A 24,865-nucleotide genomic window follows, 5' to 3' on the forward strand; every position below is an offset into this window, starting at 1 on the left:
TCTTCCCTCCATAAAAGACATTTCATCCCAGCGCTGGGTGTCCCGAGCTTGTAACATCATAAATGACCTCTCACACCCCCACCATGGACTGTTCTCCCTGCTGCCCTCTGGGAAGAGGCTTCGAAGAATCCGCTCCAGGTCCAGTAGATTCCATAACAGATTCTTCCCCAGTGCCATTAGATTGCTGAATGTTGTGTAAAATGGGTTATTTTATTTATTTTTAAAAAATGTAATGTTAGAACTGTAAATATAGTCATATGTTTATATTACAATTGTTTTAATGTATTTATTACTGTTTACAAGGCAGAACTTTAAAAAATGAAATTGTCTAAAGAAATGTATTTTTGTTTACACTCGTGTATACAAAAATGAAAAAATAAATCTGTGTAAGTCTTAGGTAATTGACAAACAGAAGAATTATATTAACTGATTTGAATATTCATTTATGAATATAAAGTTTAAATTGTAGGATAATCATTTGGCTGAATTTGCTGCCTCACACAGACGACAGTTCTCTGTCTCAACTTGAAATGATCTACGGATTTATTTAGGATAAAGTAAATTTAGTAAATTTAGTAGTAAATTTTTTCATAGTGGTTATTGGGATTAGTGTAATAAACCAGATTTTAACGTCTCAAATATGAATGTCTTTTAATATAACATAAATTAAGTATTCCATTAAGGCACTTTAAGATAAGTAGCGTTGTATGTTAAAAAAACATCCTCTAGACTAGAGTCTAGACACTTAACAACCTAATCCTTTCCATATGATTCTTCACTGAATTGAATCGTCGCAGGATGATGACCTCACTACCCGATGACGTGTCGGTTTGTTTACAGCCCTGCAGCTGCTTAGACATGGCTGTGGATATAACATCACTGTTCAAAGCCAGCGTGAAGACAGTAAAGACAAGGAACAAAGCTATAGGAATAAGCGTGGACTCTGTCAAAGATGAGATTTTTAAGAAGAGCCGACCGAAGAGCGGCTTCTCGCTAAGAGCCAAAGAAGTGGTGAGTGTTCACAAAGCTAGTTTTAGCTTTAGCATCTGCTGTTCATCCAGGTGGAGCGAAGAACATGACCACTGTAATGAAACCCGGTCCTGCAGCCTTGGTTAAAGCAGCTGTTTGTGTCTAATGAGTGTAAGAAAATATGCGTATTTACAGTTAAGTTATTAATGCAGTTGGTGTCAGCTGTTTCCAATTAAGAGCCTCTGCTACGTTTTTTCCCCCCACTGAAGTTATAACATGATTTAGAACCATCTCCGTTGTTTAAGGCAAACCTAAAATAAACCCCAAAGATATATCTCCGTTTTTATACTTTGGATAAAAAATAACAAGAAGGAAAATATCTTGGTTGAAAATGTTTAAACCACTCTAAAAGAGAAGTGGCGTTAGCAGATACTAATGTCCACTACATAAGCAGTATTATATGGAGGACCAACTGTGCCGTATTTAAAGATAAATACAGAAATAAATAAATTCTCAATAAATAAATAAGCATACAATTAATTGCCCCCAAAAATACAATAAACAAATATATGTATGTGGAAATTAAATTATACAGTGAGACATAAATGTATATATCTCTTTTCTATTGTCTGTTTTAATCTTCAACTGTATTTATTTATTTTAAGTATTTATCTTAACATAAATAAATATTGCACATGCACATAATTATTGATGTGCATGTGATAATATTTTTGTAAGTATTATTCTGCCTTTGTATTTTTTTACCCATTTATTTCTTCAGTGCTATTTATTTCTGCCCATCGTTTTTACATTTCTGTATGCATTTCTGCCTCATTATGCAAATGAGAAAGGGGTGAGTCTTAGAGGGTCACCTTCTGCGCATTGGTTGGTTTGGTTGGTTTCAATTCATAAGAACATGAGTTCGGACTCGTGTCCTCACCAAGTGTGTTCTTGAGAAGAACCCAGGAAAGTCTGGACTCTGTGAGAACTGGAGCACGTAGCATAAATCTGGGTCAATTGGAACAGAAGCGTACTCGTGACGTCACCACACGCTCGGCTTGTCTGAAGCTGCTTTTCTCCTCCTGTTATTAATAGTCTCTAGATAAAAATAAATAATTTCTTTTTCATTTAGTGGGGGAATAATAATTAACACAGTCAGATAAACACAAATCAAATGAAGATTTTGCCAAATAAAAAAAATAAAGCAACCCACCTTGTGAAGAAATTATACCAAAATTGTGAACAAGAAAAAAATGTGTAAACATTTTTAATTTAGGAGAAAAATCTTTTTCATCTGTCAATATGTTCTATCCAAAAATCCTGAAGTGGAAAAGTTTTAGTTTAATTTCGTAAGCAGTCTTCTTTAAAGAACTTTTCGCTATGTAATTATTAATCGATTAATCTGAAAAATAATTGATAGATTAATCCAATGGTTGGCCCAGATGCAGGTGTAAACACTGGATCTGAAATGCAAGCATAGGGAATTTCCTGTTGGGCTCGTGAAAATCCCCATCTTCACCCCCTTCGGTGTGAACGCACCATTACAAATTTAAACAACTATTCACATATGTTCAAATATGGCACAGCACTGGCACTGATTCGGATAGATAAAAGAGCCAGATAATAAAGTTAGTTCCTGTAAATTTTAATGGGGCAAAGTAGGATGAATTTGGGAACTTAGAAGCCAGCTACTGCAGGGACAAACTGGTCTTTTGCTGCATGTTCTGTTTACGCTTAGAAGCTGCTTGAACACTGGGAACAGGAGTGGGATCTTGTAGGATCTTATGGTCTGATACAGTAATACCAATAGATACCAATGATTAGACTGGTTGGTAAATGGTCATTTATGTGTCAATTACTTCCATATTTAACTCATACTGGCTCTTTCTTTTCATTAAATTTTTTACAAGTTTTAATCAGCTGACAGAGGAGACCAAGGTCAGGCTAGCATAACACCCAAAGGCTTTTCCTTTGATACTCTGCTCCTGGAGCTCATATATATTTTGTTGTCCTTAAATAAGTCCTCTTTGAACAAAATGTTCTCCGGATGTTGTGCTATCTGATAAATCTCCATTCACTCACTACCAATTTTTTTTTTATTTGAGCTTTGCTATTCTCTCTGATACATAAAACATAACAATCATTATAATGTTATCTATATATATTATTTTAAGAATGATAATACTACTTCTTCTTCCTCAAAAACTTCTTTTTTACAGACTTAAAAACTTCTAAAGACGAAGGAAAAAATATTGATACATTAAAATATCACAATATCTTCATATGCTGATATATTGCCATTTAAAAACACCATATCAATCTCTTTTACTAATGAAATATTGCTATATGTCATTGTTATGCTACGAAATCCCCCGAAAATTCACAAAATTTTGCCATATTTTTTATATGTTGATATATTGACGCGGTATCGATCTATTTTACGAACAAAATCTCACAAGAATTTGCAAAATATCACGAGAGATTGTAACAGAACGATGAAATTTCACGGGATTTTGAAAGTAAAATAGATCGATACTGCATTTGCCAAACCAGTCCACATGTGTTTTGTGGACTTGGAGAAGGCATTCGACCGTGTCCCTCGTGCTGCCCTGTGGGGGGTGCTCCAGGAGTATGGAGTCGGGGCCCTTTATTAGGGGCCATCCGTTCTCTGTACAAGCGGAGCAGGAGCCTGGTTCGCATTGCCGGCATTAAGTCGGACCTGTTCCCGGTGCATGTTGGACTCCGACAGGGCTGCCCTCTGTCACCGGTCCTGTTCATAACTTTTATGGACAGGATTTCTAGGGGCAGCCAAGGACCGGAGGGGGTCTGGTTTGGGGAACAGCGGATCTCGTCCCTGCTTTTTGCGGATGATGTAGTTCTGCTGGCTCCCTCCTGCCAAGACCTACAGCGTGCGCTGGGGCGGTTCGCAGCCGAGTGTGAAGCGGCCGGGATGTAAATCAACTCCTCCAAGTCCGAGGCCATGGTTCTCGACCGGAAAAAGGTGGCTTGTCCCCTTCAGGTCGGAGGAGAGTCCCTGCCTCAAGTGGAGGAGTTCAAGTATCTTGGGGTCCTGTTCACGAGTGAGGGAAGAATGGAGCGGGAGATCGATAGACGGATCGGTGCGGCTGCTGCAATAATGTGGACGCTGCACCGGTCTGTCGTGGTGAAGAGAGAGCTGAGCGAAAAGGCAAAGCTCTCAATTTACCGTTCGGTCTACGTTCCTACCCTAACCTATGGTCATGAAATTTGGATCATGACCGAAAGAACGAGATCTCGGATACAAGCGGCTGAAATGAGCTTCCTCCGCAGGGTGGCTGGGCTCTCCCTTAGAGATAGGGTGAGGCTCAGTGTAGAGCCGGTTCTCCTCCACATCGAGAGGAGTCAGTTGAGGTGGCTCGGACATCTTCTTCGAATGCCCCGTGGACGCCTCCCTCGGGAGTTGTTCCAGGCACGTCCCACCGGGAGGAGGCCCAGGGGACGACCCAGGACACGCTGGAGAGACTACGTCTGTCGGCTGGCCTGGGAGCGCCTAGGGCTTCCCCCAGCTGAGCTGGAGGAGGTGTCTGCGGAGAGGGAAATCTGGGAGTCTCTGCTTAGTCTGCTGCCCCCGCGACCTGGTTCCGGATAAGGCGGGAGACGACGAGTACGAGTACGATACCGTGTTTTTAAAAATCAATTTGATATCACTATATGAAAATATATTTGAGTATATTATTTATTATTAGGTGTCAGAAATGGATAACAAAACTGCTATTTTCAATGACTACTTATTTTTGTTCAGCTTTAACATCGATATCGGTTATCGGCTACATGAGTTTTAAAATATTGGCATATCGGATATCGGCCAAAATCCCAATATCGTGCATCCCTAGCTTGTAGTCTATTCAACTGTTGTTTTAAATGAAATTAATATTTCTAAGACTTTCTAAGCCCTCTTTTAGATTCCTCATCATGACGTTCTGTGTTAATAATGACCTCAAACATTTTCACTTGTAAAAATGATAAGTCTACAGCGTTTCTTTCAGCCTGTTATTTGACTGTGAACAGTTCCAGGTGGGATAGTGCTCTGTCCCTACAAAACCTGTTAGTCAAACAATTCTTCTAACATCTTAAAAAAAAGAATGACATCAGAACCTGTTTTTCTTTTTTTTTTTGTGCATTCGGAACATAAACAAGAGTCATTCATGCATTTTGTTTCCCAGGAGCTTTATAATACATTGTGAACTGGTACTGTGTGTTGGGCTTATACCTAAAACTAGAGATTTGATTAAATCTTAATTTGGTGTAAACTGCCTTCATTGTTTACAGTGGGCAGTAAGGTGAGTTCACAGCTAAAGACTCTTTTCCATTTGTCTTTCTTTTGCTGCTTGTCCTCAAATGTGCATAACAAACAAAGATGTCTTCGAAGCCATTTATGAAGAACCACTTCACTTGTCCCTTTGTAGTCAGAGTTGGTCCAGCTGCTCTCTGCAGCTTCGACCATCACTTTGAGGCCAACATGAGCCCCTCTGCTTCAGCTCTGCACAGTCAGGTTTTTGTTATGTTCTGCTATATTGATATTGGAAATGGAGTTTTAATAAAAGCACCGCTGCTGCTTCCAAAGAAACCTGAACCTATCCTGTGGTGCCTGCCTATTGCAGCCACCGACCCAACCAACTCCTCATCCTGCTGTCTGCTTCTCGGATCAGATACCATCTCTGATCATCTTAGTGGAAGGTTCAGGGCGAAATTGAAATTGCTAGTCTGGAATGTCTTCACTGCTTTAAGTTATGTGGTGGTTTTCAGCCACCTTACCCCTATTCACCTTTCTACTCTTCTCTGTCCTGCTTGACATGTGCAGCGTTTCTTTTTTTTTTTTTTTCTTGCCTGAGTCGTCTCTTCCCATGCATGATTCCATAAACATTCTACAATAACATTTTCTTTCGGCTCTCAAACAATTTTTGAGGAAAGCTGATCCTCCCAAGAGCCAGTGATTAAAGGTGGAAGATCAAAACAGAGAAAATATTAAATTAGGTCCCCAGTAACAATGTTGACGGCCGGCACCTAATGCACAACAGATGTGGGTGCCCTTCAAGACATGCATAACTCTCCATCCAGAGGTTCCCACTGAAGGCTCACAGAAATAGAAAGGAAACATCAAAGTTGACAAATACACAGTGGTCTTATGAGACTTTCCCTTTTTTTTTTTACTCTGGATTCAGCACAGCAAGAGAGGAAATGTTGCTCCTTTCAAAGTGATTTCAAAAAACCTGTTGTGATTGGCTAATGAGAGAGCCAGTTTTGGTATTACGAGGTTTTGTCAGAGGATTCTTTTAGCTCACAGGGGCCGCAGTGGAACGCTGTGATCTCCGTTTCACCGCTCACCTCGTCCCTCCCCACAGCATGTTGCCCTTCTCAACTTTAAATAGTGGAGGTCACTCTGGAATTGCTAAATTGGGTGTAGAAAACAGCGCTGGGCTCCCCACTGTGCCGTCAGTATTGCTGTTCCTCCTCACGTGTTTACTTTGAAACACTGAAAAGTGTGGCCAGCAGCCAGCTCTTAAAAGTATTCTGTGATACTATCCTCTTCCATCTATACTAAAACAGCATACTTATACTTTTGAAACATTTCCATCAATCTAGTTTACTTAACATTTTTTAAGGATGATTTGATGTCGGTTCAAGTATGATCAAATAATTATTGCCTCACTAAACAGAATCTGTGAACATGAAATCCGAATATTTGGATGTTAAACCTAACTTTATTGTTTAAAATACAAATTTGTGAGAAAAGACTATTTTTGATGTTTCCAGCAAAACTGGGAGACTAAAGTACGTTTAGATTTAAGACTCGTTTAGATTACACATCTGTAAAGATGTAAGATGTGTTACTAAATTAATCTCTATTACAGTGTCGCTATTTAAAAAAACATATACTTTTCACTTTGATTAAACATATGTTGTATCAGTGGAAGGAAAAAAATACCTGCATGCAAAACTTTTTTTTTTCATCCAAGCTACAATTGTTGCCACCAAAGGGCATCATGTCAATATACAGTCAGAAAACCATAGGAAAGGCTGTAATTTTACTCAATCAGTATGAAATCATCAGATTCATCGATAAATTAAATATTATACATATATATTAATGAAATATTCTTTGCTTAATTGAATGGCCAAATAAGGGTTTACTCTAGTTTACAAACTTTAAAACATGCCTTTTAGAGCAGTTATTAAGCCAAAGCTGCACAAGAAGTATGTACTAGACATTTAAAATCTATAAAAAAAACTCATCATAGTATTTTAATCATTTTTATCAAAAAAACACTCCTAAAGTGACATTTCTGAGCAATTCTTTATGTTTTTGCAATTTATAATAGATTTAAAATGCTAAATTCTTTAACTAAACACTTGTATATTTAGGTTTGTTGATATATTAAAATGATGGACAGCTGCAGTCCTAGAAATATATTAGCTCTGTGTCAAACTTTCAAATTTATGACAGTAGATCATTTCTTTTACAAATTGGCTCCTAAAGAAATACATTTTTATTAAAGGGTTTAAGGGATTCATATAGTCAAATGTCCAAACATGAACAGTAAGGAAGCAAGTTACCAAATACTAAGTTAATCTAAAGTTAAATGATCTTATCGATCTATTAGCAAGTTATTGATTAGCGGCCATATTCTTCAAGACCTCAGTTTGTCTTTTATATCAAGCTTTGATAACGGGAAGAGCTACATTTTTTACAATATGCTAAATAAAAAAAATAGTGTTATAAATTTTAACAATTTCTAAACACTGACTGCATAAACAAATAATATTTTCTTATATATTATTGAATTAATGCATGTCCATAAAATGTAACAAAACAGGAAGCTAATTGATGTTTGCCATCGGGAATAGATAATCGATAGATCCTCCAGCTCTAACTCTCATCCTGTATCACTGCATTTCATCAAACTCAGTTCAATTCAATTTTTAAAAATCATGTATTAATCTCAAAGAGAAATAAAATTATTATTTTTTATCTAATAAATTACATAATTCAAAAAAGGTATATGCAAATGTTTTTCAATTAGGTTTTTAAAAGAAAGCTCCATAGGAAAGTGTAAATCTGCACATGTGGAAAAGATTGTTGATAGCACTCATTTATCCAAAGAATGACCCACAATGGTCACAGAAAAGATGATACCCCTGGAAAAGACTGAAAATAATGTGACCAAAGGGACATGTTATGTCAAGGTGTGCTATATAAAGGGATATAATCAGCTACAGGCAGCTGTTTGGTGACATGGTGTGTACCACACTCAACATGGACCAGAGGAAAGAAAGAAAAAGTTTCCTCAGGAGATTAAAAATAAAATTATAGACAAGCATGTTAAAGGTAAAGGCTATAAGACCATCTCACAGCAGCTTGATGCTCCTATGACTACAGCTGCACATGTTATACAGAAAATTAGGATCCATGGGACTGTTGCAAACCTGATGATGAAAACTGATGACAAATAAAGGAGACTGATAATATGAATATTGACACAAGAGCCCAGAAAAACTTCTAAACAGATTAAAGATGGGTTTCAAGTTTAAGGAGCATCATTCTGTTAAATTCAGTTCAGTTATACTTTATTAATCGCTGAAGGGAAATTCAGTAAGGTATGGTTGAAAAGCCAAGTCTGACTTTGATTTGTTCATTTTCATAGAACTTTTATTTATTACTACATTCACTTTTTCACTTGTCAGATTCAAGTTATTTCTATGAATACTGTTTGATTTTCATTCATTAAATTAGGGGTGCCACCAATTTTGTGTGTACTGTGTGTGTAGTTTTGACATCATGTAAAATTATGTAATAATTTTAGAAATATTTACACAAAATTAGACATCCAAGGAATTACATTTTATTGAGAAGTCCAGAGCATTTCAGCTGGAATCTAAACAAGGAATCCAAACTGGAATTATTCAAAAGTAAAAAGATGCCCAACCCTAAACGTAACAGCTAATAGGTTATTGGATTAAAAGAAAAATAAATATATATGACTTATGATTCTAAATGACACCAGTTATAAAGCTGTCATTTAATAACAGCTTTTGTTGCTGTGTCAGAATATTTGCACTTTGTGTGAATAAAAAAGGGAAGGTTATTGTTAAGAGAACCACAGGAAAATGTTGGGTTCATTTTAAAGAAAAAGTCCGGTCAGTAAGGAATGATCAATGGATAACTATCTATACCTAAAACTATTATGTTTGCTGTGATTTAATGAATGTAGCATTAATCAGTAAAAAAAATAAAAACAACAATTTTCTTTGCAAATCACTGACCGGCCATTTTTGCCCAAATATAGTAACACCTCACTCCTGATATCTTCCAGCAGTGACGTCACGGTGCGGTAAGCCTAGCGCCATTCTCCCCGCTTCACAGGCAAAATCAATGGGAGCTACTAGACACATCTGCAATCAACAACAATTATTGAAGATTTCAAGAGGAGTTCAGCATTGAAATTTGCGTGAGCTATAGTTAAAGTGACAATGGCCTCGTGCATGGCAGCTGGATGTTGGAATGCATACATAGGGTAAATTTGTTATTTCACCTTTCCAATCCCTGATCCTCCACGGTTTCGTCGTTGGATTGCCAACTTGAAGAGGGAGGATTTGATTTGCCATCGAACTTCTGGCCAGAGAAAAAACACGTAATATGTAGCCAACATTTGGAAGAAGAATCTTTTCAAGATGACTTGGATAATAGCGCGTTGTGACAAACACCAGATACAGCACTGGGACTTGATCAACAGCCGATACCGCACTATAACGTCACAAAGTAGTGATCTTTGACAAACATGGATGTCTCCTGTAAGGCACATTCAAAATCACTCTTAATTAAAAACACTTATCTTTTATTGAACAGTATGTGATAATTTCATATTTGAAATACTTTCAGAAGTTTTAATTTTGAGTATGACCGGACTTTTCCTTTAAAGGATTTAATCCTCAGGGCTGCCATCTATGGAGGTTTAACATGGATAATGTAGCTGTCTAATCAAGGGGTGTATAAGGGTATTTCTCATGACTCATCCTATTAATTTGTAATTTTTCCACACAATCTACATGATGGTTTTATGGATCTGCTGTTTCAGTTCAATCTGTTTGGTTTTTGTTTTATTAAAAGGATTACATCAAAGACTCCGCAGAGCAAGACTGGTAGACTTGGGCTTTTATTAGATAGTACAAATAAATATAAAATGTAAACAGCAGATCTGTTTTTAGCCTTTCTGGTTAATCATTATTTTGTTACTCTCATTCATCATCTGTACCATATGATATACAATATATATATATATATATATATATATATATATATATATATATACTCTTAGGGCCACTTTATTAGGTACCCCATGCTATTGACATGATGGCATCACACAGTTGCCGCGGATTTGTCGGCTACACATCCATGATGCGAATCTCCCGTTCCACCACATCCCAAAGATGCTCTATTGGATTGAGATCTGGTGACTGTGGAGGCCATTTGAGTACAGTGAACTCACTGTCATGTTCAAGAAACCAGTCTGAGATGATTCCAGCTTTATGACATGGCACATTATCCTGCTGAAAGTAGCCATCAGAAGTTGGGTACATTGTGGTCATAAAGGGATGGACATGGTCAGCAACAATACTCAGGTAGGCTGTGGCGTTGCAATGATGCTCAATTGGTACCAAGGGGCCCAAAGAGTGCCAAGAAAATATTCCCCACACCATGACACCACCACCACCAGCCTGAACTGTTGATACAAGGCAGGATGGATCCATGCTTTCATGTTGTAGACGCCAAATTCTGACCCTACCATCCAAATGTCGCAGCAAAAATCCAGACTCATCAGCCCAGGCAACGTTTTTCCAATCTTCTATTGTCCAATTTCGATGAGCTTGTGCAAATTGTAGCCTCAGTTTCCTGTTCTTAGCTGAAAGGAGTGGCACCCGGTGTGGTCTTCTGCTGCTGTAGCTCATCTGCCTCAAAGTTCGACGTACTGTGCGTTCAGAGATGCTCTTCTGCCCACCTTGGTTGTAACGGGTGGTTATTTGAGTCACTGTTGCCCTTCTATCAGCTCAAACCAGTCTGGCCATTCTCCTCTGACCTCTGGCATCAACAAGGCATTTCCGCCCACAGAACTGCCGCTCACTGGATGTTTTTTCTTTTTCGGACCATTCTCTGTAAACCCTAGAGATGGTTGTGTGTGAAAATCCCAGTAGATCAGCAGTTTCTGAAATACTCAGACCAGCCCTTCTGGCACCAACAATCATGCCACGTTCAAAGTCACTCAAATCACCTTTCTTCCCCATACTGATGCTCGGTTTGAACTGCAGGAGATTGTCTTGACCATGTCTACATGCCTAAATGCACTGAGTTGCCACCATGTGATTGGCTGCTTAGAAATTAAGTGTTAACGAGCAGTTGGACAGGTGTACCTAATAAAGTGGCTGGTGAGTGTATATATATATATATATATATATATATATATATATATATATATATATATATATATATATATAAAATACAGGGGTTGACGTTAAGGATTTTTACCACTTGCCCGACTTTCACATTTCATTTGCCCAGAAACAATTTTTAATTGCCCAGTATAATGTTTGATAAATATAGTTCCTAATATTCATTTTTGTATATATATCAATGAAACATGTTTGTTTTTTAAATGTTTTTTGTAATTCAGTATTTTTTAATTTTACAAGTTCCTGGTGTGTATATGCATGCCTCAGATAATGAACTCAAGCCTACATTTCCTGTTAACATGCCTTTCAATCCTTCCTGCACATTCTTTTCAAACTAATCTTTGCTTTAAACTGTTGTGTGCTTGGGAAAAATACAAATCGTAATGTTAAAAATCTAAAAAAAAAACTTGACAGGTTAAAACCTTCAGATAAATCAGATAAGATAGAAGTCAATGTCACAAATGAATAACTTATTTTAGAGTCACAGTATGTTTATACAAGATAATACTATTAATATAATGTGACTTTTCTAGAGAATCATTATACAGTTATTTTATACAGGGTTTCCACAGTCTTACATAATTTCAGAATTCCCTGACTTTTAACTGACTCAGGATTAGTTTTCCCTGACAAAATAAATGCAGCAACAAGACAATAAGAATAACATAACAGGTCACCAATTTAACATGTTTAGCTCTATAACATTTAAATGCACCTCTCCAATGTCTGAGAGTAAAAAAAATTACCGTAATTAAATTTTTTTTAATGTATGACCACTGTACAGAAGACTGCTATATGATGGCGCTTTCTAGCTTGTTTGTCGTTTTGGTAACTACATCAAAATTACCGCTAGGTTGACAAAAATCATGCCATCTGGCGGAAAATCTCGCGTCTTTTTCAAATCACACGAGAATGTGTACAAAACAACAAAAATGGCACCGGCTGGGTAGTTTTCAGCTAAAGTTGGTGATTTTAAAGTAATTTTGTGTGATAATTTTTTTTTTGTGATCACTGCACTCGCCCGGCGGGCAAATGCAATGAAATTTGTACTCTCCCAACAATAAAAAGTACTTGCCCCGGGAGATCGGGCAATGGTTAACATCGAGCCCTGATATATATATATATACCGTATATATATATATATATATATATATATATATATATATATATATATATATATATATATTAGGGCTGCAACTAACGATTATTTTGAAAATCGATGAATCGGCCGATTATTTTTTCGATTAATCGATGAATCGGACACAAAATATTTTTTTTATATTAACCTCTTTATTCCAAAATAAACATTTTATGCAGAACAAACAAGCACACAAGTACAGGTTGCTCATTAACTGTACTGGTGCAATATGAAAAATTAAATGTTTGTTTTAAAACTACGCAAACTTACATGAGAAATGTAGCTGTACATCCACAAAATATAGGGTACTTTGTTTCATAAAGCGCAAAAAGAGACAGGCATTTTTGTTTTTTAAAGCCCCTAAGGGGTTCAAACAATAGGCCCCCCCATTTCAACAAATGAGTTTTTTTTAGACTAGAAGAGTTCTGCCTTTTAAGACAGGAAAGTATAGCAGTTAAAGTTGCTACTTGAGAAAATACTGAACCATGGAGATAAAAATAGCCCTGTGATTCAAATTATAAATTGTATTTGGAATAAAAATGAGAGAACTAGGGGTGCTAAAAAACACATCCTCCAAAGACAGATATTTACATGGGAATGTGGCATATAATTAATTGACATATTACTGATCTTGCTGGATTTTATTCTGCTTTACTTCCATAAATTGCAGGATCTTCTTTACTTTATCTTTGCCAGAAGATTTAAACTTTAAAAGCCTTGCCCTCATAATTTGCAAATTAATTTATTTATAAAGAAAATATAAACGCTGCTTAAGCTAATTCAAATGAAATTAAAAGTAAAATAAGAAGCCAACCTTATCACTGTCTGTAACCTACTAACAAGCTAAGGAAAGCATCAGATGAGCTACCTGAGAAACTAACGTTACGTTTCCCCACTTTAAAATGAAACAAACATGGTTACTCATCCTGCTGATCAGCTATCTTCACTGCCATTGAAGGCTCCAACATGTTTTCTTTTCAGGTGCTGCGTCATAACAGTGGTGCTTCCGTGCCATGTTTATTTGTTTTTACAAAAGTTGCATGTTACGACTTTTTTCACTTTACAAAGCGCAGGCTATTTTAATTATTGTGATCAATTTGCGCCGTCAATCCCGGGGCATGCGCGCTTCATTTGCAGTCTGGACGCTGAGGGTAAACTCCTCACTAAAATCCTGCGGCTCGGACTGCAGCGCTGAGAGGGATTCTTGTGGGAGAGGGAGAAAGGCGTTGGGATGGGGGAGGCGCCCCACGGCAGCAGCTGCCGCTGGAGGACAAGAGTAGGAACGATACATGCTTTCACGTAAGAGTCCCCAAAAGCCGCCAGTGACATCGTAAAAAGTCGCCAGATTTGTCGCTAGTCGCTTTTTAAAAAAATAGTCGCTGGAGGGGTCTGAAAAGTCGCTGAGTTGGCAACACTGCAACTGCGGCGCTGACTCGCTCCGCCATATTTTTTTTTCTTCCCCGGGATGACGGCGGCGGCGGATGACGCATTAATCGCGCGACACAACTAATCGAATGATTAAATTCGTTGCCAACGCTTTTAAAAGTCGATTTTTATCGATTTTATCGATTCGTTGTTGCAGCCCTAATATATATATATATATATATATATATATATATATATATATATATATATATATATATATATATACGGTATATATATATATCAGGGCTCGATGTTAACCATATATATATATATAGTAATTTATCTTGTCAGACTATAACACTTAAAATTATTTATAGGTTCTGTTCTTTAAAAATGTTAAAAATCAACAATACAGTCTCTTAAACTGTAGCATACAATGTTTAATTTAAAGGTAAGAGTATTGTTTGGTTTTGTGTCCAACTGAGGTGAAGATATTTCTTGTCTGCTAGTCTTAAAGCAGAAGTTTCTTTGCTGCTTTAGAAGTTCGGTTTATACAAACATTTCTACTTAAAACGGACATTTTCTAGATTTTTCCCTTGTAAAGGATGTAACATTTATTACCCTCAGCTACATTAAGGTAAAAAAAAAACTGTTCTTAAGCCATTTTAAATTCTTTGTCTTGCCTCGGTTGTTCAGCTGATTATCATCATAGAGCACTTGAGAATTAATGGTAGAGAAAAACTGTTCAAGAAATCCATTGAGATTTTCATTTAAGTTTTTCCAATGTACCACCCTCACTAGGAACATGCATTCTAAATAATCATGATTAAAGCTTTTTTATCCTTATCTTTCTTATGTTTTAATCTGAATCTGGACTGAAATAAGCATTGGCTAATTGTACAAGTATATTGCATAAATTCAGATTACTTTACAGGAGTTAAATTGTGTGTGAGAGAGGCAAGGCTAAAAAACACTGATATTCACTATGAAAACTTTCTGTTCCTTATTTTTTTAGTTGTTCCTTTAGGTAATAGAAGTTAACTTTCTTGTTATATTGGGTCCTAACACAACCTAACATTGACTACAGTGTGGTTGTAAGTAGTGTGATCGCCCTCATTGCTTTCCTTCTGTACTGTTTCTCAGGCACTTGCCAGGTCTGCTAATGCTAACCAAACAAAACATTTACCCTTACCAGTTTGGAAGGAAAGCAGTAACCTCTGTGTGGCTTCTGATCCACTTTGCTTCCTTAAGTTGACACCGACGCTCAGAAACTTAACCAAAGTTCACCTTCTTTTTGCTCCATTGGTTAAACTCTGAAAGAGCTACTAGGATCTGGCAATGCCTGAGCTCCATCTTGCTTGACTTTAACCTACTATTTCTATTGTTACAAAATCCTTTGTTATCAATGTTTGCATCAAAACCCAAAGTCTATATTTATATAATTTGAACACATCAAGATTTATAAAGCCGTCTTTTTTATTCAGTGTTTTATTTCAGTAAAATAAATAGGTTTATCCTGCACCACTTTAGATAGGAAGTATTATTCTTGAGAAATAAATTGTCTTTAGTGAGAAAGTTGCAACTATTACTTTCAAATAATTTTTGATGACCTAGGTTGGTCTTAAATCTCAGTCATAACAAGCATTAAAAAATATCAAACTGTATGAATTGCTAAAACTTGCAGATAACCTGATATTCCGTTTAATTTTTGTTGATGTTTGGGTACTTTTACGACATAAGCACACCTTAAATTTATGAAGGGGAGATGCTAAAAATAAGCACTAATTAAGTTTGGATTAAAATTGGTCTAAGGCCAAATGCCAATTGCTTGACAGCATTTGACGATGTTCAGATCAAGGTTAACTTGAGAAAAGAGATTTTTTCAACTGATGAATGACAGTGGTTTTTTCGATTGGAAGTTATTTTGAAACCAAAGTTATGTGTAAGCACTGCAACACTAACTAATCTTATTATTGGAGAAGTTGTAGTCAGAAATATCACTTTTCAAACCTCCCACCTCAAAAGATGGCTTCTTTCAAGCTAACTGGAGCTTCATCACCAACCCCACCCAGACACTAAGTCGGGATATTTCGGTGAGTCAAGTGTCCTCCTTTCATGTACGTCAAAATATGGTCACTCTATGATAAATACATGTTATAAAAGCAAAGCAAGCAAACCTTTTAAACAATAATTTGAATAATTTTGCCCTAACAGCAAATAGCTTTTGTTTTTTATTTTGATTTGACTATGTTTGTGTTCAGGCCATTTAAGCATAAATCTTCATATCAGGGACACATTTTACTTGTACAATACTAATTATTGAACTTGTAATGTAATTTTTTTAACTGGTGAAAAATAAACTGGTGAATGCAATCTATCATTCAATCATAGCACCCTCAAAATACATCAGACTCCTTATTAGAATAAAGGTAAATTGAAAGACTAATCCATGATTAGAGGTACGCTTATCCCTCTGCCTTTATTAATCTAATGAATTCATTTTAGTAGTATTACAATGACACAGTTTCAATTTGCATCCAAAAAGATTAATTTCACCACTTATGAATAAGCCAACAACCATAATTCAGTTTACATTTTGTTTGTTTATCAAACTGACTGAAGCCCTCTAACCAAGTACACTTGAGAAGAACATACTCAGCCCATTTGTTAGTCAGACATAAACATGATAATAAAGTCAACATGTGGCCCAGTCTAAAGCGCGTCTCCCTGCAAAATGCCATGGCATATTTAAACACAACATGGCGTGGCATCAGGACGGATAGCCCACGGTCAGGACAGGCAGTAAGGATCTTAAACCAAAGCTGTGCGGTCATCGCCAGATTCTGTCAGTTACCTGCATTAAATAAAACCAAAAGGTCATTCAGGCTCTTTGGAAATCTGCTTGCTAAGCCTTTTCTCTTTTCTTCCTCATAATAATCCCTCCTGATGGTTTGTTTGGGCTCAGTCAGGGCTGGAGGGGGAGCAGTATGGCAGGAGAAAGTGAGGAGGTAAAGTGGGGGTCTTTGATGATGACGAGATTAGATATAGCCCGGCAGACTGTCTCCTTCTGCCTCCACTGCGAGCCCTGCCTCACACCCACCATCTTTCGGCTGCACCCAAACACACGTACGGTTACATACGCTTAGCTGCACACATATATTGTGAGCCACATGCAGAAGGCCACCCCTTTCCTCATTGTTGAGGAATTACTTGCTCTTTAAGGTCTTATGTTACAAGAGCAATTGATCCCTCTGACCCCCTGCAAACCCTCGAGGTCGTGCTCGGGAATCTGAGCTCCAATGTATACACATAGGAGACTGCTCAGCCCCCAGAGCAGCAGGCTTCATACTCCCTGCCTTCCATGCAACACACACAAAAACTAATGCACATGGTCTGTGCTTGCTTGTTTGAATTCTGATTCAGCAAGTCTCAACACTGAGGACTTAGCACTTCCTGCTGGTTTAAAAACGGCACTACAGCTCTCCGCCTTCACATCAAGAAGAACTTCTGCTTTCTGTAAACTGAAAGCAGGGTTTACTGTTGAAGTTAATTTGTCATATCATAATAAAGTTGTATTTTCCGTCTTGTGCAATGCAAAAAACATCATGGAAATCCAAAAGCTTGCTGATGTTTTTTTAAATACTATTTATTTGTTAAGGAAGATGATTGTTTACACCTCCAGTTACTTTTCTTAGACTCATGTTCATGTTGGTTCTTTATAAAACTAGAGAAATACTACAAATAACAACTTCAACCTTTAAAAAAAATCAGGACGCAGAGATTTTGATTGATTACATGTTTTCTGTTCTTTAAACAGAGTTGTAATTTTTACCTGCTGGTTCAAATATATACATTCACCTCCACTGTGTTTGGGGGTAGATGACCCTTCGAAGGTTTTAGAGAAGTCACATGACTTTTGTTTACAGAAAAATTGTTCTGTCTGTTTATGTGACCAATTTTCTTAGCATGAATGATAGATTTTGTTTTTTAGATTTGCCGGTTCCTTGTTTGGACCAGGCTTTAATGTAAATCAAGAACAACCAGGGAACTACCAAGGCTCAAGTTTGATAGAAAATTTTAAATTCTGGCGTTAATATTGTCACCGACAACGATGACACTACTTTAACATTATCGCAGACTGGGAGATGACCAAGGTAAAAAAGCATCTATTCCTAAAGCTTTGCCTTCAATTTCTTAGAAAATGTTTCTGCTTTAATCATCAATATGTAGTTTATTTTAAGAAGGAAGGTGTTATGGCCAGAGGGGATTAGAAGACTGTTAAAAAGCGAGCATACTGTACCTGTCCAGCATGGTGGTGGCAGCATTATACCCTGGGACAGTTTTACTATCAGTGGCAGTGAGGCATTGCAAAAATTGGATTGAGAAATATAGAGGGAGGACTTCCTTATAATGGCAAGGATAAAGGAGGCTTGATGTTTACTCAAAGCTATGCAAAAAATAAATCTATAAACCAATTTAAATAAAGGAATTTAACCAGTTATAACAAATATTTCTAATAAAAAAGTAGTCAGAATTAAAACAGCAAGTCATTTATCGTTACATATAGTCTGTGGTTTCCATTAAATATTAGTGAAAGTACTGAGTAAACCCCCAAGCTTTTACCTTTTTATTTTTATTTCAAGCAGGAAATATGTTTATGGTATAATAATGTATATTGTATATGTATAATGTATATTTAATGTATAATAATAATGTCAAACTGGTGTTAGTTTTGAATTTATAAAAATGCCATCATTGTTGATGTATTTCTAAATAATCAGTGGAGCCTTCTTTTTAATTGCTGACCATTTTTTCAGTGGGAGTTTTCCCATTTTTTTTCTTGATGAGCTTAAACATAGGGAGGTGTCCTCTTCATCACCATCATTTTTAGCATCTACAGTGGGGGAAATAAGTATTTGACCCCTTGCTGATTTTGCAGGTTTGCCCACTTACAAAGAATGCAACAATCTACAATTTTAATCATATGTACATTCTAACAGTGAGAGACAGAATCCCAAAGAAAATTCCAGAAATTCACATCATATGAATTTTGAAAAATTGATAACCATCTGATGAGGAAAAATAAGTATTTGACCCCCTACCAAACAGCATGTTAATATTTTGTAGAAAAGCCATTATTGGCCAGCACATGTTGGCCCACTCCTCCCTGCAGACAGTCTCCAAATCTTTCAGGTTCCGAGGTTGTCGCATGTCAACTCGAATTTTAAGCTCCCTCCAAAGATTTTCAATTGGATTCAGGTCTGGAGACTGGCTAGACCACTCCAGAACCTTGATGTGCTTCTTCTTCAGCCACTCTTTTGTTGCTTTGGCGGTGTGCTTAGGGTCGGTGTCTTGCTGAAACTTCATGCGGGCCTGTACATGTTTCTTCTTGAGCAGGGGTCCTTGCGTGTGCTGCAGGATTTCAATCCATGATGGCGTAGTGTGTTACCAACCGTTTCTTTTGTAACTGTGGTCCCAGCTGCCTTCAGTTGATCCATCAGTTCCCCCCTTGTGGTTTTGGGATGATTCCTCACCGTTCGCATGATCAGGGACACCCCACGAGGAGAGATCTTGTGTGGAGGCCCAGACCGAGGGAGGTTGGCGGTGTTGTGGTGCTTCTTCCATTTCCTGATAACTGCACCGACAGTTGATCTTTTCTCTCCAAGTTGCTTTCCGATTCTCTTGTAGCCCATCCCAGCCTTGTGCAGATCAACAATCTTGTCCCTGATGTCCGTAGAAAGCTCTTTGGTCTTGCCCATGGTGGTGATGTTGGATGCTGGTTGTTTGGGTGTTGATAGGTTTCTCTTATACAGTTAACGAGGTGAGGCAGGTGTATTTGATGTAGATAATTGGTTGGGATTGGGGCTGTGTCTTAAAGAAAGGCTAACTGGCTTGTTGAGCCAGAATACTTGCTGTTTGGGAGGGGGTCATATACTTGTTTTTCCTCATCAGATGGTTATCAATTTTTATAAATTCAAAATTTATATGATGTGAGTTTCTGGAATTTTCTTTGGGATTCTGTCTCTCACTGTTAGAATGTACATATGATTAAATTTGTAGATTGCTGCATTCTTTGTAAGTGGGCAAACCTGCAAAATCAGCAATATATATCAGGTTCATGTAGGGGCTCTGGATGGACCTCTTGAAAATATTACTCTATCTGAAAGAATATGTTGGTAAAATGAAAACATTACTTTATACCTAAATCTAGATCCTAACTCTACATTTAATAAATATAAAGTCAACACTGAATTTATGGCTTGTTGCTTTTAGAGTGAATGGAAATATGTAATTTAGAAAAACTAACCGCCATTGATAACTGATTACAGTTTGCCTTAAAATTTATTTCTGCTCCTCAGTTGACTAATGGTTGTGCAAGTGAACACTCAAACTATCCAGACAATAAACTTCTTTTACTAAAACAACCTTAAAGGGCAGTAAATCCTGGAGCAGAAGTGGCCTGCTTTATGCCGTCAGGCTCTTTGGTTAAAGAAATGAGCCTTCCTCTCATCCGCTGAGAAAAGCTACAAGCTGACAATTTGAGCCACAGGAAATGCTCTGTTCTCCTTGAACCCCCTCTGAGCTGTGTGGCACCGAGCTACAATTAGCTTCTGACCTCAAATAATGGTGCTACTACAAGGATAGGCCACCTTAGCTGTCCCTGCCTGTGTTAGCGTGCCCCCCTCCCCCAGCCGAACAACCTTATATCACTGTTATCTTTCTAAGCAAACAAATTCGTTAACCCCTGTCTGTTTCTTTCTGTCCGGATTGGGGTAAACGTTTTCTTTTCACAGACGTCGGCTTTAATAAATCCTCTCCGAGTCAGAGTGTCGCGAGGAATGAATGTTCAGAGCCTCAATTAAACGTAGGTGCCAGGTTACTTCTAGCAGCCAAGGCAATTTGATAATTGAGGTTGTTAGAGTGAGAAGTCTGAAGGCTGGGGACAGCGCCGTCACGCTGTCCATACAACCCTCCCCACCAACCGCTCCGTGGCTGCTGTCACAGTCAAACTCATTGTGTCATTTTTCAATCCAGCGCTTGTTGTATTCTGGACCCAACAGAGCCCACTGTGTGTGCATTCAAACCCACTCTCACCCTGCCAGGGGAGCTCTGCGGACGAGGGAAGCAATTTTGTCTTTTTTAATATTTAACCAAAATTGCAACAGCAAATATTGGCGTGAAGCAAGTTTCCTCTGGTTTCCCTGTATATATACACACACACACACACATACATAAACCCAGACATTTTCTCTGTGATAAATGGATCATAATTTTAAATTCTTATTAGTGATCGCTCTGTCAGTGCTATGTATGCAGAGGCTCATGTTTTTATTTATGAGAGCTGTTAATTGAGGAAATTGCTGGTTTGCGTTTTTTTCATATTCAGGAATTGATGAGTTGCTGTGAGTAAATATTGGGAAGTCAAACAGACGTCAGATGCACTGAATTAGGTTACCTGTCAGGTCCTGGATGTATACTGAATGATGCTTTACTCTAGCTCTGTCTGAATGTAGCCTGGAGAAAATCGCTCCCTTTGGGATGAGAAAAAACTCCCTCTGAAGCAAATCTGGGCACGGTTCAAAGAGGCTTATTGACACGGAGGTACTGAGGTCTATCAATGCTTCTTTTTTCCCTTTGTCTTGGCAGATAACGAACATCAGTAAGCTCAAAGACTTTCTGCTAGAACACCGAAAGGACTACGTGAGCGCCGGAAGGTAAGCTTCTGCAGTCAATTAAAGCATCCCTAAGCTGACCCCTGAAGAGGTCGGCTGCTGATTAGACAAAAAACAAAAACAAATCCTTCTCTCACTGTCTGACATTGAATCAGAATAAACTGCTGTATTTAGTTAGGTTTACAACCAGATCTATAAATGTCATGAAAATTAGTCAGAATAATGACTTAAAGTTTGACTCCTATCATTTTGTTTAAAGGCAATTCTAACAAATATATAGGGTGTCCCTCCAAAAGCTTCTCACTAAAGTTTCCTGGAATCTTAACCAATTCCTCCTGGTATGAGTCGATTGCAAATCTTCCCCTTTGTTTTATAGAAAACAGAGACCAACGGTTTGTAATGGCGTCTCCAAACGTTGACTTTAGTGTCCTCCCACCACTTCTTAACTAATTTAATCTTAAATATGGGTTTTATAGACCCATTGGTGCTAAAGCTTTGACTTCCATTCACGTCTTTTTTCAGATGTTGCTTCACAGTTTCAAGTTAACCTTTCTTCTTTGTAAAGGAAAGTCCTGTACTTTATGATTGGGAAGGTTTCTTCAGTTTTGCCTGTTCCTCCTAGCCTAGTAAACTAGCCCCACATGCCAGCGGCCAAAATAATTTTTGCCTTCGTGTTTGGTCTAGCCTCGATCAATGCCTCACAACGCAGAGATGTGTTTTGAATTTTTGGATGAGGGCAGGACGACAAAGCTGCACACAACAAGGAAGATGGCGACAACTATTGAACAGTTCTCGTTTGACTCAGCTTTGGAATCAGTTTTGGAAGGATTAGACTTGGGGTTTTCGTTGAAACGTGAGCAGGAAGAGGCTGTACGCTCATTGATTTTTAAGAAGGACGTATTCGCCGTTTTACTGACAGGCTGTTTGTCTACACTACCCCACCAGCTTTCTGTCACGCTTACTACGTCACAGTTAGTTGCGCACATTGGTCAGAGCATAGGCCAGTAGGCGCAGATAGCGGTTTTGAAAGACAACGGGTTGTTCTCATCAACAATCTTCCGATGTCTCATTCATCGAGGCCAGACTAAATTACACATTTAATCTCACATTTAGTCTGGTTTATCAGGGTATGTTCCTTCCGTTTCCCCTCCAGATTATGATAACGATCTGATATCAAACGCTTCATTTTTTGTTTTATCAAACCACAGGAAATTAAGTAATAAGTCCTTTATCTTTAAATGTATTTTAAAGCTGTAGTCTTTCTTTATCGTATTGCATTAAAGTAGAGGTCTTCCTTGTTATTCAGTCAGATAGGGGAATGGATATAGAGCGAGGATGGATCTGTCTGTCTGTCTGTCTGTCTGTCTGTCTGTCTGTCTGTCTGTCTGTCTGTCTGTCTCTTCCCTTCCAGAATATAAACCTGTACAAATAGTGTTTGCTTTTAAGAGGCAATGAGGAATGTGTTTGCCATTTTAAATAATTAATTAGCCAAAAATCCACAGATCCTAAAAGGGTCCTGACCCCAGCCTTGAAGCCCTCTTCTTTAAAGCATTGCCTTTTCTCTCTGAGAGGCCTTTCAGCACATGTTGCTACAGGACCTGTTTGTGAAAACAAACATTGTGTATAGCCATGACGTTCACTAAAACACGTTCATCTCTAGGACATAGAACCCTGTGTGGTATGATTACTCCATTAAGATAGTCCCTAACTATGAATTGGAAATGTTGAGTTCCGGATTTCTCTTTAATTTTCCTATGAAGTCACCAGATGAAGCTGTGTGCCTGAGATGGTGACTTTTTCAGGTGTTCTTTTATTTACCCCCAGTGTTGTGAATTGTTCCTTTCAGAGGCTGAAAAACCCATGATTTTATCAAAAATTTGCTTAAATGTGTGTTGATGGCATTGTTTAAACACCTGTTTTTGAAGAAACTGATAAATAATTGCCTTTAATTGCTCTGGAATTTGGGGTATAGAAATAATTTCAAATGAGCAATAACAGAAAGTTTATTCTCATTTAATGTTACTGAGTGAGAAATAAAGGTTACGTGTATGTAAATAAAGCCGTATGTCTCCTGTTAGTGTGTGTGTGTGTGTCTGTGTGTACTGATAGCGGTGAGTGCTGGCAAAAGGTCAGCAGCGAGGAGGGTGGTCTGTTGTGGCAGGCTCCAGTCTAATTGTCCGGAATAATTGAGCTTCAACCAAGTGTAGAACAAATCACGCCCAGCGACTAATCCAGCCTTTCCTTTGCTCAAAGGCTTTCTGTTTTGTTGAGTGTGGAGGGTAGTCCTCTTCTAAGAGATATGTTGATAATTTCTCAGCCAAAAGCATTACCAAACGTATGTAGAAATGGAAGTTGCTTTAGTGCTGCAGCTTTCAGCCGAAGTTAAAGAAATAAGGATCCGTTTCTTTTATCTCAAGCCATTAACCGTTCCTCAATTCATGGTTTTACCTCCAATTTAATAGTTTAAATCAGGGTTTCCGCAGGTCATTAAAAATCATTAAAAGTCATTAAATTATTATGTTTTTAAATTAAGGTCTTAATTGGTATTAAAATTCATTAAATGGGATTATCGTGCCATTAAAAATGCTTTATTAAAAAAAAAAAAAATTTTGTTTTCAGTTCCACGTGTCTATCATGTTCCACGTGTTTGCGCGGAACTGCTTCCGTTTGATCGTAAAGTTGTATGTTCGGTAAAGAAGCTTCAGGCAGAGAAAAGGCTAGAGAATGAGGAAAAATGCATATTTCAACAAAAGTGGCTGAAAAACGAGGAATTTGGGACATTGCTGCAGCCTGTCTGCGGTAAAGATGAAGGATTTTGCCATGTTTTATATATATATATATATATATATATATGAGAGTCATGGGTAGTTTGTTCTAAGATCATTAAATTAGACTTATAATTCCTGTATAGATCCTGTAAATAAAGTTTTTGAACACTGTGAAGGAATATAATAAAAGAGTTGTACTGATTCCAGGATTTACAATTTAAAAACAGAAATATGAAATGATGCAAAACTCTTTATAGCTGCAAACATCCACTGTTGGTAAGATTTCTATTTAGTTTGCCATCAATTGAGCCAAACCAGGAACACTTTTACCTTCTCAGTTGTTTATCTGTAAGAAATACTCGCTTAGCTCACTGTTGTCTATAAGGAAGAAGGAAACACATGTAGGTGGAATAATGTTCCTTTAGACAGCATTCTGGATCAAAATCATATTACAATTGCCTATTTGTTAG

At 37.6% G+C, this 24,865-nt stretch overlaps 1 protein-coding gene across 1 annotated transcript in view; it reads left to right on the forward strand.

Moving 5' to 3' along the window:
- Positions 1–812: 812 nt before the first annotated feature.
- stx18 (syntaxin 18) overlaps positions 813–24,865 on the forward strand; it is a 30,945-nt gene continuing 6,892 nt past the window's right edge. Inside the window, exons 1-2 of the mRNA XM_038280022.1 lie at positions 813–1,011; positions 21,602–21,669. Coding sequence (XP_038135950.1) covers positions 859–1,011; positions 21,602–21,669 — 221 coding nt within the window. The 5' untranslated portion in view covers positions 813–858. The remainder of the gene's footprint in view (positions 1,012–21,601; positions 21,670–24,865) is intronic.

This window comes from Cyprinodon tularosa, unplaced genomic scaffold, assembly GCF_016077235.1.
Source record: "Cyprinodon tularosa strain WSP-4 unplaced genomic scaffold, ASM1607723v1 ctg155, whole genome shotgun sequence".
NCBI lineage: Eukaryota > Metazoa > Chordata > Actinopteri > Cyprinodontiformes > Cyprinodontidae > Cyprinodon > Cyprinodon tularosa.